Raw genomic sequence first — 14253 nt, 5'->3', positions numbered from 1 at the left:
TGCCTCCCCCTTTTCCTTGGCTCCTCCACTTGCTCAACGGGTACAACCGGGTCATCCGGTGGAATAACATGAGCACCCCTCACCATCTCCACCACTCATATATTCTCCAAGAAACTAATGGTGAAGTTTTTTTTTGCCCGAACACATGTCAATGATGCAACCATAAACGGGTTTAACACGCCATAAGATTTTGCTAAATATGTAACATAGTGCCGCCCCCCCCCCCCCCCCCCGGGGGGGTGGGTAATTGGACTTCCCGGATGTGAAAATCGCTACATTTTCTCCAAGAAAGTGGGCCAACATATAAGGCAATTCACAAAAAAATACCCGACATAATAATACTCCACAAATAGAAAATGTTTTTTCTCGGGACTTTATCTCCATGTTGCTTATGATTGATGCTAAATGTGAAGAGTCGGTGAATAAAACGGTGGATTGGAGATCGAATGTACTTTCTTGAGCAAATTTTGTCTCATAAGTCCTATTGGACATTTGTTGCCAAAATGCTATATATTGCCCCTCGGTTTGAAAACCTATTCTAGTTACTTGATAGAATGATGCAAACTGTGGTGACATAACTTCATCTTGACGATATAAGCCCATCCACCATGCAAATTCCGCAAGGCTACATTCTCGATAATACCCTCCAAGCCTAAATGTGATAACTCTTGGGTACATCAAATCCATAGTATTCATCGTGAAGTTAACTGTAGTGAAAAATTCAATCGAAAGCGTCTTATAAACCGCTTCTTGCAGTCCAAAAATGATCCTCCACCCATTACAAACGAACGAAAGTCCATCACCTTCATAAATTTTATCTAATTACAGGTTCACTTGATCCATTATTACATGGTGTGTTAACCAAACCCAATCAATGGTAGGAGCAATCACGAAGTTTCTTATATGTAACAACTCCAAACGGTTATTAAATCTTTCCAAAATCTCTTGTGGCATATCTCGTGGGATTTGATAAAGCGGATGCAAATTGGACACATCAACCTAAGACCCTCTTGATTCCATTTCTTGCATATTAAGACAAACAATACCAACCCAAAACAGATCCCAAAATATCATCTTAAACAGAGAATGACAGAACCTGTATACCCACTAGCCATGTCGTGTCCTAAAAAGGCCACATCATGGCGTTCGTGTGACAACATGGGATTCATCGGGACTGAAATAAGGCAGTAATTTGTCTAACAATGTTAAGGGTTTTCATCCTAGGGCTACTCTAAACTTTAAAATTAGACATGCATTCAACAATTCCAAGTCAAAAACAAGAATTTTGAAATCCTAACACTAAAATTCTTCATGTTCTTCAAAACAAAGAATCGAGCAAAATTAAGAAGAAAGGAACTAACAATTCATACCTTTTGATAGATTAGACTTGAAATGTAGAGAAATTTTGAAGAAAAGAACCAAAATTTCGAGTGTGGGGTTGTGAGTTATGCGCAATCGTGTGTTTCTCCAAAAGTGTGGTTTAGTTTTTCTATTTTAAGTGAGACAGATCAGAACTGGCCCCCCATTTAGGCCATGCTGTGGTGTTTTTAAAGGCCACGTCGTGGGCGTTTTGGACTGAAAATCATCGGGCTATTTCAAATCACCACATCATGGTTAAGATCACCACGCCCTGGGGTATTAAAATTTCGCAAAAACTAAAATTTTTATTCAAATTAAAATTCATTTTAATACCACAACTCATTATTATAACCGCACACTTGAATGGAAAAAGAAAGAAAGATGGGAAAATCAAATATCCTAAAAGTAATTAAAACGAAAAACAAAACATAAAGAAACAAAAAGAAAATGCAAAACCAAAATGATCGAGTTGCCTCCCGATAAGCGCTTCTTTTGGGGGAGTCGTGAGCTGGATTCCTTCATGCCCTATGTTGTTGTGGGTGGGAGTGGGCTCTCCCGTTGCTCCTTTTTCTCCTTCCATCCTCTTTTGAAAGCTTGTACCCTTCTAATGTACGCCTTTTTTGAGTTTTCCTTTTTCTTTTGATTGGCCCTTTCTTCATGTTTTCTTTTCAACCCTTTGCTTTTATCTTTCATCTTTGTATTCTCCTTCTCATCTTCTTTATGCTCCTCTTTGTCTACCTCCATCCTGACAATTATTGGCTCCTCTATTTCCTCATCCATATCCTTGTCATCACCCGAATCAAACTTTTCTTCTTCACTTGCTTCATCTACTTGAACCTTGGGTGTAGTGAACACGAACACTTCAAAGGTCATAGGAATCGAAGCCTTTGGCTTGGAACACTTTACTTCTTCCACTTGCGGCTTCTCCTAAGGTTTCAAATCTTCCTCCATTAGCTTCTCTATTTCATTTAACTTGTTGAGATTTTCTTCTTCCATATCATTCATCCTCTAACACCTCATCTCCTGGATTGTGATAACTCACTTTTTGATTCATTTCAAAAGTTATTTCTTCATCTTCTACACGAAGTGTGAGCTTTGAGTCATGGATGTCAATGAGGGCACTTGCAGTGCTCAAGAATGGTCTTCCCAAAATTATGGGAAGGTCTTCGTCTTCTTTCATGTCTAGAACAACAAAGTCAACTGGAAAAATAAAATTTCCAACTTTCACCAACAAATCTTCAACAATCCCATGTGGATGAGTGATTGAGTGATCCGCCATTCGAAGTGTCATTCTCATGTTTTGGAGCCTTGGTAGAGGTAGCTTCTCGTAAAAAGAATATTGCATGAAATTGATGCTAGCATCCGAACCGGCTATAGCATTTATGGAAATAGAATTGCCAAATTCACAAGGAAAAGTCAATCGGAACGGATCTCCCATTTTTATTGGCAATCCATCGATGATTTCAGCTGAACACAATTCATTAAACACAACGGTGGATGCTTTTTCTAACTCCTTTCGGTTTGTTATCACATCCTTCGCAAATTTGGGAAGCTTAGCCTTTGATTTGAGGAAGGGAGCATTGATCGAGAGGGATAGCACTTGTTCCATGAATATCTTCTATTCTAGATCTAGAGTATGCTTAAGGGCTCGAGATGGGTATGGAAGACGAGGTTGGTACGATTTTAAAAATAAAGAGTTTTTATTCTCCAGTGGCCACATCGTGGGCGCTGGGCGGATGGTTTTTTTTTGCTACGTGTTCAACTTCTTCCGGTTGTGGATCGGGCTGTTCAGTATCTGTATCATACATAAAAAATGGCTCAGAATCTTCCTCTTTTTCTGTGTATATAGCCATAACGTGAGGTTGTAGTTTTGGATCAGGATTTTTGGGAGGTAACCTCTCATTTACGAGCTTGGTCAATTGACCCAATTGAGTTTTAATGCTCGATATTGCTGCTTGTTGGTTTCTTATTGTAGCGTCATTTGCGTCATGCCTCTTCTCAGAAACGGACGCAAAGCGTGCAAGCATTGAATCGGAATTGGACTTGTTTTTGGACGGTGGTTGTTCTTTTTTATAAAACCCTCTACCAGTTTGCCTATACTTCTCTTCTTTTTGCTTCTTGTACTTATCGTACGACAACCACTCATTCTTTGGTTTCCTCTACTCCTCGTTGTATTTGTATCCACTCGAGTAACATACTTGGGCTTTTCGGTTCCCATTTGCATCCACATAGCAATATTTTGTTAAATGCGACCCATTGCAATTTGCACACCCACTCGAATGACATGTATGGACTGATCCATTTTCGTCATTCCCTGATCCATGCTCTCGAGTTTATCCATTATTGCTCCCAAGTTCTCATTCCCTCCATCGCCTTTACCTCTCATAGAATATTTTCATGTGTTATGATATTATGTTGAGTGCTTCGCGAACTCTTCAATTAATCTTTGATTGTGGCCCGATTCTTCTTAGTCATCGGCTCTTGAGAATGAAGAAGTTGCCGCGTTGTAACGTTCACCCCATCATAGAAAATAAACACCTATTGTTGCACGTTCAAGTCATGTTGAGGACAATTTCTAAGAAGACCCTTGTATTTTTCCCACGCTTTATATAAGGAATCACCGATCTCTTGTTGTAAGTTAGTAATCTTCTTCTTTAGTTTAGAAATCTTTGAAGGAGGACTAAATCTATCGATAAATTCTTCACGAAGATTTTCCCATGTCCGAATAGCTCCAGGTGCGAGTGACTTTAACCAAAGTTTTGCATCTCCAGTAAGTGTTAGTGGAAGCATCCTTAGTAAAACCGCATATCTAGTAACATTTAGGATATTAAAGTAGTTAGAAATGTCCAAGACTTCATCAATGTGCTTGAAAGCATCTTCGTGGTCCTTCCCAAAGAAGGAGATATCTTTAAGCATGGTTAGGATATGCCCATTGAGTTCAAAATTTGCGGTTGCTGGAATTTCGGGTGGTACAAGACCCAACCCGTTGTCGTTACGCACGTGGTTCTTGTACTCTTCCATCATCATATCCGCAATGCCCTCCATCTCTTCTACTCTACTCTTGATATCGTCCTTTGAGTTACCTCTAGTTTCTGGCATGTTTCCTACGTCCTTCTTTCTTGGAGTCTTCTCAAAGTGCTCAAATGTGTCAACTTCGAAAGTGCTAGTTGATCTGTCAACCTTTTTGTCCTTCTTCTTGTGAAAAGCCGATTTTGGATCTTGAAGTAGTGGAAATATTGGAGTTTTAGATATTCTGGTCATTAATTATTGAAACTGTAACGACCCAAAAATCAAGGGTAAAAATTTCGTTTTTAATATAGTCAAAACATAGATATCATTTATTCCAAACATCCAAAACATCGTTAATTAAAACATTTATCAGAGTCCATCCCAAAATCATTCAATGCGAAAAACATGGGTGTGTGCACTGCGATCAATCCGGGCCCTTCCCTTCCAAACCGATGATACCTGAAACAATAAACAAAACTGTAAGCACGAAGCTTAGTGAGTTCCCCAGAGCATACCCCACACAATCCACATAACCACATAATCCATATCAGCTGTAACAACTACATAAACCATATCAATCACATAAGCCATACCAATCACATAGCCATTTCAATCACATATCCATATCAATCACATAAGGCATACCAATCACATAGCCATATATATCACATATCCATATCAATCACATAGCCATATCAATCACATATCCATATCAATCACATATCCATGCATATAAACATATACGAATGCTGTGGGCCCCTAGGGTCTTACTCTAGGATGCCATGGGCTCCCCACATGGTCTTACACCTAAGTGCCATGGGCTCCCCCATGGTCTTCAACAGGAAAGCCATGGGCTCTCCACATGGTCTTACATCCAAGTTCCATGGGCTCCCCCCATGATCTTTAAAAGGAAAGCCATGGGCTTTCCACATGGTCTTACATCCAGGTGTCATGGGATCCCCCATGGTATTCCATGCAAGTATCACAAAGACAACTAGCATACAACATACCACATAGTCAATAGCATACCACATAATCACTAGCATACCACATATACATGCATACCAGACATATCGTAGTGAATCTACAATAAACACAAAACTAACTGAATGGTCCGGCCTTGGTGCCTTATACCCATTGGTATGGTGAGGAGACTTACCTGGTACTGCTGAAGTCCCGCGGATAAAACTCTAGCTGCTGGTTGACAGGTTCCCGAACTGTCAATCATCAAAACGACACCTAATTAATAATTGGGTTCCAATACATAACCATAAATCTACACTTGGGGTAAATGGTCCATTTTACCCCTAACCTAGCTTGGTTCAAAACCAAGGCCCAAACTCACACTATGAAGGCCCAAAAGCCTAATAATCAACCAAGGCCCAACATATGGCCCAATTTTCCAAACTGGGCCCAAACCTCTACATTGGCTTATCTTAAGGCCCAACCATATATTCTAGTCCAAACACTTCGCATTCTGATGGCCGAATAGCTAAAAATCCTCAAGGCCCAATTATGGCCAACTTATGGCCTAATTTTCCAAATTGGGCCCAAGCCTCTCGAATGGGTCTTATCCTAAAGCCCAATAATTTCCTTAGTCCATAAATATGTTCGCAATTGGCCCACAAAGGCCCATAACAGCTTAGTCCAATAAATGGCCCAATAAGAACCCATACCCAATTAGGGTTTTTCACATAAAATGACGATTAGGTTAAGTGTTTCTTACTTAACCCATTAAGGACTTAATCCATTAATTCCATTAATCTATTGGGTCAATCATATAATGTTGTTGGGCTTAATACATAATTCCAATCCAGTCATCTAAAAATGTGGGTCCTGACAGTCCAATACCCATATATCAAAAATTAGGGTTTTCTAAACCCTATTTAGGGTTTCCAACCCATCACAATCCAATTAGGCCCAAAAGCTAAGTCCTTAGGCCCATTAGAGTTTCATTAGGTCAATTAGGGTTTTCCTAAGTCGGGCATCACCCACTACCACCTCGGGTAGTGGTGGTCAACATCGGCTCACGGCGGCGGTCACCACCTCTCAGTGGTGGTTATGGTTTTAGTTCCATTATGTCCAAGCATCCAAAAGCAAGCTAAACACAAGTAAAAGCACACTGCCACCCAACACGACGACTGGTGGCGGAGGAAAGGCGGTAGCCACCGCCTCACAGTGGTGGTTATGAGTTTTTCTTTTGATTATTTCGACACGATTACAATTTTATAATGCAAATCCCAAATAACACACACACACACACCCTAAGATAAACACACACACAAACACACACAACCACCCTTGTGGTGGCCGGCGGTGGTACATGGTGACAGCCACCATGGTTGGCTGCCATGGTGGTTCCGTTACAGCTTCCGGCCTACAGAAAAACGCACACACACTTCAAACAAGAGGTCGGACCCTAAGAATATGCATACCAACACAACCACCTCGCGGCGCCATAACGCAGTCGGAGTAGGTGGCTTCATCTTCAGCGGAACGGAACGTCGGCAACAAGAAATAGAGAAGAGAGGTAGCGATCCAACCCCGAACCACAACAACTCCTGTAATCGTTGATCTTCCGGCTCCCCATGAATGATTCAGCGTCGGAAAACAATCGCTCGTCTTCGTTAGCGTCTCCGGCAGCAATGTTATGGCGTTTAAATGGCGAAGGAGCGGCGACAGCGGGCTCGGCAGCGCAGCGACGGCTGGATGACTTCCACCTTCGGTGGCAGCTGAAGAAGGAGAAGAAGGGGAAGAACGGCGGACGTCTGGTGGTCGCTGTCGTCGCATGCTGATCAGAAACAGGAGTGAAGGGGGATGGTGGCGGCCGTAAGGAGGCCACATATGGAAGGTGGCGGCTGCACATAACTAGGTTTAGGGTTAGGGTTCCCGTAAGGTGACGAGTTTATATACCCCGATCCCTTAAGCTTTATCCCATAATACCAGAAATGGTCCCTCCTTCTATTATTCTTTTCAAAACGAATCTGTAATTTACCATTTAAACCCCGCCTTCTGAAATCCTTTACAAATCAAGTCTGAAATTTTACCAATCAGCCCCTCCTTCTACAAATTATTTTCAACTGAAGTCCACTATCTACCCTTTAGCCCCTGCTTCCATAAATGCATTCATTTTAAGTCCCAATGATACCAAACACCCCCTGACTTCTAAAAATCTTTACAAAATAAATCTCAAAATTACACTTTAACACCCGAATAATCCAGTTTATAACATTTGGCTCCCGAAAACCAACATCCCGCTCAATATTATGGATTTTAGGGCCATTTAAAAATAATATAAAATATAAATTTACATCTTAGGGTTCCGGGTTTATTATTTTTTTACTCCATTTTAAACGAAGTCTTACAACTCTCCCCCACTTAAATTAGATTTCGTCCTCGAAATCATTCCTTACCAATCCCGACACGCCAAACAGTCTGAGCAACACAGCCTCAACCATAAGCATGCCCTAGCCTTTCCAAGGCAACCAAAAACATCCCTTGCAGGGTTCTAACACCCGAAGGTTAACGAAATCCTTGCAACCTGATCACATCTGCTCCATCAAAAATCTGAAGTCTTGAGGTGGTTTGTCTCCCTGACAGACAGCCGACATCGAATGATTGCCGAGTTCACTTCACTTATCTCTCCAACTGGCTATTCAACTTCTGATATTATTTAGTCCAACTGTAACCAACTTAGTGTATACCCCGAATACAAGCAATTCCACACACGAATCCCAAGTCACTAAACCCACCTCAACTCTTCTTGCCACCACTTGCTACTTTCTAGAGGCAGTCGAGACCTCCCTGATCTGACCTTATCTGTCAACTGCTCGAAACATCGGACACCTAACCAATTGTTGGGCCAGAACACACGCACAAAATTCCCACATGACCTCCGAAGGAAACCTCGTCTGACAATAACTGCCCTATCTATACCGCCACTCATGGCTCCTTAAATCCTTTGATCCATCCGATCATGATAGGCTGACAACCTGTCGCCACTGAATCTGACGTAAAAAGGTGAATGCTACCAGAATAATCGTAGTCTTACATCATGCCCGGTCTCCTTCGACCTATCGTTTCCTTATTCCAATTGTGTTGTGACCTACTCACAACCTTGCGAACTAGCCCACCCTGTCCTAAGTCATCTGAATGAATCCGTGAATGCCACAACTACCCTGCAGTCTTTCTGCACTTCCCACAATATCTGACCGCTTGTGAATGCTACGGCTCCCCCTCAGTCTTACAACACTCTCTACATTATCTGACTACTAGTGAATGCTACGGATCCCTCGTAGTCTTACAACACTTTCACCCCACTCACTACTAGTGAATGCTATGGCTCCCCCGTAGTCTTACAACACTTTCACCCTACTGACCATGAGTGAATGCTACGGCTCCCCCGTAGTCTTATAACACTTTCATCCTAACTGACCATTAGTGAATGCTATGGCTCTCCCGTAGTCTTACAACACTTTCATCCTAACTGACCATTAGTGAATGCTACAGCTACCCCGTAGTCTTACAACACTTTTTCCCTAACACAATCGTAGCCCAATGCCTTACCCCTAATCTATCAATTCGAAACACATACAGAGTCGAGCACGCACTCGACCGAACACCCGAACTAAACTCAATTCATGACTGGAGCCCCGACCTGCTTTCCCAAATTCTGTTATCAAGCCCCAAGAAGACGTGATTCACATGCTGAGGAGTTTTACCGAACTACAAACTCACACAACCCTCAAACCAAATAGCCACTTGGGCCGCCATTTTCGTCGATGAGGATGAGAAATCCCATCCCGGTCTCATACCTGCCCCTGTCCTGAATACCTACGCGATTCTCCCCCACTTAGATTCAACTAAGTCTTCGTAATACATGAGATTTGAAGGATTCCCAATCCTTCTTACTCTTAAATAACCAAACGGCTGACAACATGTTCCTTACCCGTGCTAGTGTTCTATTCCTGGCCCAAACCCCCAAAGACCACACAATTCCTAAAGATCAGATGAACGCTTCCCGAATCCTAGCGAAACTAGTAATCTCATACGTCTTGAAATGATGCCACTCTTATATCTTGGAATCCAAATAACCGATGCCCAGACCAAAGCCTCCGCAGTATACCACTTCCCTTGGCGCTTCCAAAATCCGAACCAAGCACAATGGCTGAGTCACCAATCCTGACCGTAGACCTTCCGCATCACATCTTTGAACCGATCTCGACTATAGACCCATATAACATTGGACGCTCCAAACCATCAAAAAGGGAAACGACTTTTCACTAACCACCCTGTAACTCACGATATGCAAATGGCATATGACAATGTTTGAAGGTATAACCCAACCATAAGTAGGGAAACAAACCCAGAGATACACTTACTAAAACCCTTGACACGAAAAACTCCCTAGTGTAGTTTCCCGTAAGTACTGCACTGAATCTGGCCCTGCTGGCCTCTCAAAAGCTGACCCGAACTCTTGGGTCCCTTTCTGGGACCCTCCAATATATGCAACTGATCTGGTCCCCTCTTCCCAATGTGCTCCAAAGCAATCCCCCACTCTTGGCTCTAGAAATCATATCATCCAGGGTCTCGCACCTTGACACACTCATCAACTCAATCGTTAATGGCTGAACTGCAATAGCTGGAGCAACCTCGGCTCTAAACCGGCTACTAACTGCCCCCAAGACATAGTCTCCAATCCCGAAAGTGCAATAGATCGCACAATCACTCCTTACCGCCTGATACAAGAGATCCACGGCGAACTCAAAACCCTAGCAGTCCTTCCACTAACTGGCTCACTGTCGGAGCCGGGACCAAACCCTGGTCCTTCCTCATGTGTGCTCATCCACATCTGGCAAAGCAGCTATCCTCACTATTAGAGAATAACCAAGAATTCTCCTTCCCATTGGGTTCTTAGATTCTCCAAGACTCTCACCGATTCGAGTATGGATCATGTGCTTTCAGTAGTACGGGCCTATACTACCTTGCACACCTATCCATACTTTCCTCAGCAATCCTCCTGAATCCTCTGAGTCACCTACTCCACTGGTGCACCAAATATCCACTAAACAGCAACACAACACCCACCAAAGCAACTCCTAATCTCCCCCTAGGTTCCCAACTTCACCGGACCACCCCACTAACTCATTGGAGCATATCCTAGGCTTCCCTAGGTTCCCAACCTCACCCTGCCATCAGCTGCTGAAGAACTCCCCATGATGTTAGCCATCCACCTCCTGGATATCGTCATATCCACTTAGTAGCTGACTCCCATCACTCAAGAGTTCCACAAAGCACAAAGCAAGCAGAATTCGTTTAGTAGCACTCCAATCCAAAGGACTATCATATAACATTCAGCCCACATATTGCAACTCGTGCTATCCAAATCCATCTATCCTCACTGTCGGCTGCCTTATGCATGTAAATATACACAAAACAGGATCTAATAGACTGTCGAATAATAGACTCTACCCTAGGACCACAACCAGACAAGGAACATGAAATAAGGCCAAATCAATTATTCTAAGGCTATAAGATCCTAACCGTATATAATTTAAATAACATACACGTAGTAGTTACTAATACCAATAATCATTCTCATTCTAGCATGGCATACAATATCTCTAAGGCTACAGGCATCACATATCAGGCCAAATCTATCGCTGACTACTCAGCACTAGCATGCAAGTCTACCAGCTCATACAACATATAAAGGCATCTATCCTAGCCCTAACTAGCATGCGATTCTCCGATTCATAAACCAAGTCATAACAGATAACATATATGGGTATTCTTGGGAATCCTACTTGATCCCAACTGATTACATGCACCACACCCTTTCTTGTCTTAGAAAACTTTTTCCTTGAAAACATTTTTCTTTTTGAAAACTTTACAGAACCTCAGTTTTAGTTCAGACACACCCGAAGGTATGTCCGAATCCCTCAAACCAAGGCTCTGATACCAACTTTTAACGACCCAAAAATCAAGGGTAAAAATTGTTGGGTTTTGAGCATTCTAACACTCCTATGGTGTACATGCAACCCTATAAACCTTGGATCTATGTTTTCTCTATTATACATGCAAATATTAACTATTCTAAGGTTTCATCCTAACTAGCATATTATGAAGCACCTATACTACAAAGTTCTAGTTAGATGACATACCTTTTGATGTAGCTTGATGTCTTCAAGCTTTAAGAGCTTAGCCCCAATAGTGTGGAAGCCTCAAATGGAATCACAAATCACCAAAACACCTTGGAAGAACTTGAGAGAATATGTATGCACACTAAAATTGGCCCACTCTTATTTTCACACACTTGTGCCAATTTTGTGAGCCAAGGACCCCTTTATATATTATGGAGGATTAGGGTTACATCCATGTAAACCCTAATACCCATGACCTTTCATTTACATAGGATCCATGGGTTAAAAGCTCCATGGACCATCCATGAAAGCTTAGCCCAACCTAAATGAACTTGGCCCATTCCATATATATAAGAGTCCATATTTAATTAGTTCTTTTTGATCACTTAATTAATTCTAAATTAATTCTTGATCAATACTAAATAAATAATATGATTCCATATTAATATATTAGAACTTATAATATATTAATATAAATCATAAATATACTATTCTCAAAAGACTATCCATATAAATTGTACCGGTGAAGTGCAACCCAAATGGACCATGTCGGGTCGGGTCAAGTACATACCAAATATAGTTATGGACTTAGACATTAATCGAACAATCTCCCACTTGGATAAGTCTAAAACTATTATTGAGTATGACTTCAAAACCTAACTGGCAATCGTAGCTCTTAAAGCCGCTGTCGAACTTTGACCTTGTCAATGACTTTTCCATTAGATAAGGGATCATATATTCCTCCATTCTAGATATCATATGGACTGAGACGTGGATTATAATCATTCTCTCTGTCCATTTGTTGTTTCCCGATTTTCGATTTATGATGACTGACTGATTGAACAAATCAAATCAGTCCTGGCTTGGCCAAGCACTCACATGTGTCACCTCTAAATCATCGAGGGGCCCACAGATACCGCTTTTATCCCGAAGGTAAAAGGAATGGATAAACTTCGACTCATATGGCTTGTTCTACTACTTGTTGAATCATACACAAAGGCACGTTTTATAACAGCGAGTTACCAATGCGTTTTCGTGCAATCAATGTATAACCAACTCATAGTAACAACTCATATCTCTAGGTTTTAAGAATATAAGATATTATCGTCTCATGATCACTCGTGATAAAATCCATGAAGTGATTCAAATGAGCGTGGGTTGAATCCAATACTCAGAACTTATGAGCACTCATGAGTGTTATAGCACCACTTTTTCCACCAACTTGGACCTCTACAAACCAACCCATGACATACTTGATTCATATCTACTTCCAACATATGACCGACTGTGGATGGTTTGAATAACTTAATCATTCAGGAAGAGCGACTTAGTTATTCTGGAAGTCAAAACATGCAAAGTGAAACACAAGAATAAATGAATCAAATATGGTATCAAACCCTATGAATATAAATAAACACTTTTATTTATCACCATACTGATTACTCATTATTCATTGTTTCGGTTTTATCAACTTTATACTTGAATTAAAAACACTAGTTGTCCCATGCTCCAAGCATGTACACTATGTTTTTGTTAAACAACAGCTTTGCCATACACCAAGTATGCACTCTATGTTTGTCTATGATCCTTACTTTGTGAAATAAACCAATTGAACATAATTTCAATGATTCTAATTTCACACTCCCAAATCCTTATCGAAAAATGTGAGAATTTCAAATTCCTATCATTTATCGAAATCTGTTTAGATTTTAAACTTATATGCACTGACCCTCCTGTAATGAATATGTACAAAATCACAAAGACTTGTCAACAGTCATTATAAGGTATTCCAATGGAGATCAACTCCATGGAAACTAAGTCTCATATTCAAAGTACATTGCTTTGGACATGCTTCTTGCATTAAGTTTTCTAATCTTACACAGATAACTTCCACCTATGGAGACAACTCCATATTCTCATTTTGACTATCACTTCTGAATAAGAGATGCCTCTTTTCAGAATATGTCAATATGGTCATTCCAAAATTAGCACTATACTTCCAACTGTCTCTGAGCAACCAATCTTTGGTAAACCTCAGATTGTCCTCGACAATTGCTTAATAATTTTAGTCATATCCAATTCTAGACCTTTTCCCTTCTTAATGCCTCTGGGCATTTGGAAAAATTTAGAAATGACAAATATTATAGCACATGCAATCGATCCTGTACCCAAAGCAAATGGTACACGATTCATGATGTCTCACATAAAGACATGATTCTAGACCAGTCTTTTGCTACAATATTTTTATTTGCCATGTTTTCAAAATTTGACTATGAAGAGGGATGCCGTAATCATAATCGAATTTTGAGAAAGCAATATATAGAATTTCCTTAAGTTGAACCAATCCAACATGAAATTCATATATATATATTATTGACTAAAGATGATTAAGGTCTCAATCTAAGCCTTTAGAACAAAAATGAAGTATATCCTCTCCCTTAATTATAGCAAAACAACTTTTTCAATCCCTGCAGCCTCACAAATTGAAACTTTTGTTTTCTATAATTAACATTGCTAACTTGCAACACTAACAATAATTATCATGCTCCCACTAACATGATGATTATTAGCATAACACTTATGCTCCCACTAGCTTTGACATGTACTCAGAAATCAGCTGGACTTCTAGAAATCAATACTTTATTGACTTTCTTACCAAAGTTCAAATTTCTGATACGAGATGCTTTGATAAAACTTTATCAAAATCATACACCTTTCCTTAGATAGCATGCATGTGTGTCTA

General features: G+C 40.7%; 1 protein-coding gene and 1 non-coding gene across 2 annotated transcripts; one reads left to right on the top strand and one right to left on the bottom strand.

Annotated features, from left to right (window-relative positions):
• Positions 1–2356: 2356 nt before the first annotated feature.
• LOC145139699 (uncharacterized) lies at positions 2357–2968 on the bottom strand. The gene has a single exon (XM_079073431.1). The coding sequence runs from the start codon at positions 2966–2968 to the stop codon at positions 2357–2359; it is 612 nt and encodes a 203-aa protein (XP_078929557.1).
• Positions 2969–3913: 945 nt separating this feature from the next.
• LOC145141620 (small nucleolar RNA R71) lies at positions 3914–4020 on the top strand. The gene has a single exon (XR_013722814.1). It is a non-coding gene; the product is annotated as a small nucleolar RNA R71 (small nucleolar RNA).
• Positions 4021–14253: the final 10233 nt, after the last annotated feature.

The sequence above is a fragment of the Lactuca virosa genome, chromosome 9 (assembly GCF_052849685.1).
Source record: "Lactuca virosa cultivar CGN04683 chromosome 9, Lactuca_virosa_CGN04683_v6, whole genome shotgun sequence".
NCBI lineage: Eukaryota > Viridiplantae > Streptophyta > Magnoliopsida > Asterales > Asteraceae > Lactuca > Lactuca virosa.
Note: the sequence above shows the minus strand (reverse complement) of the source record. Positions and strands in the feature narration are given on the sequence as shown.

Excerpts from the sequence above, each read along its gene's own strand:
- LOC145139699 (XM_079073431.1), bottom strand. The coding sequence starts at position 2,968 with ATGGAACAAGTGCTATCCCTCTCGATCAATGCTCCCTTCCTCAAATCA.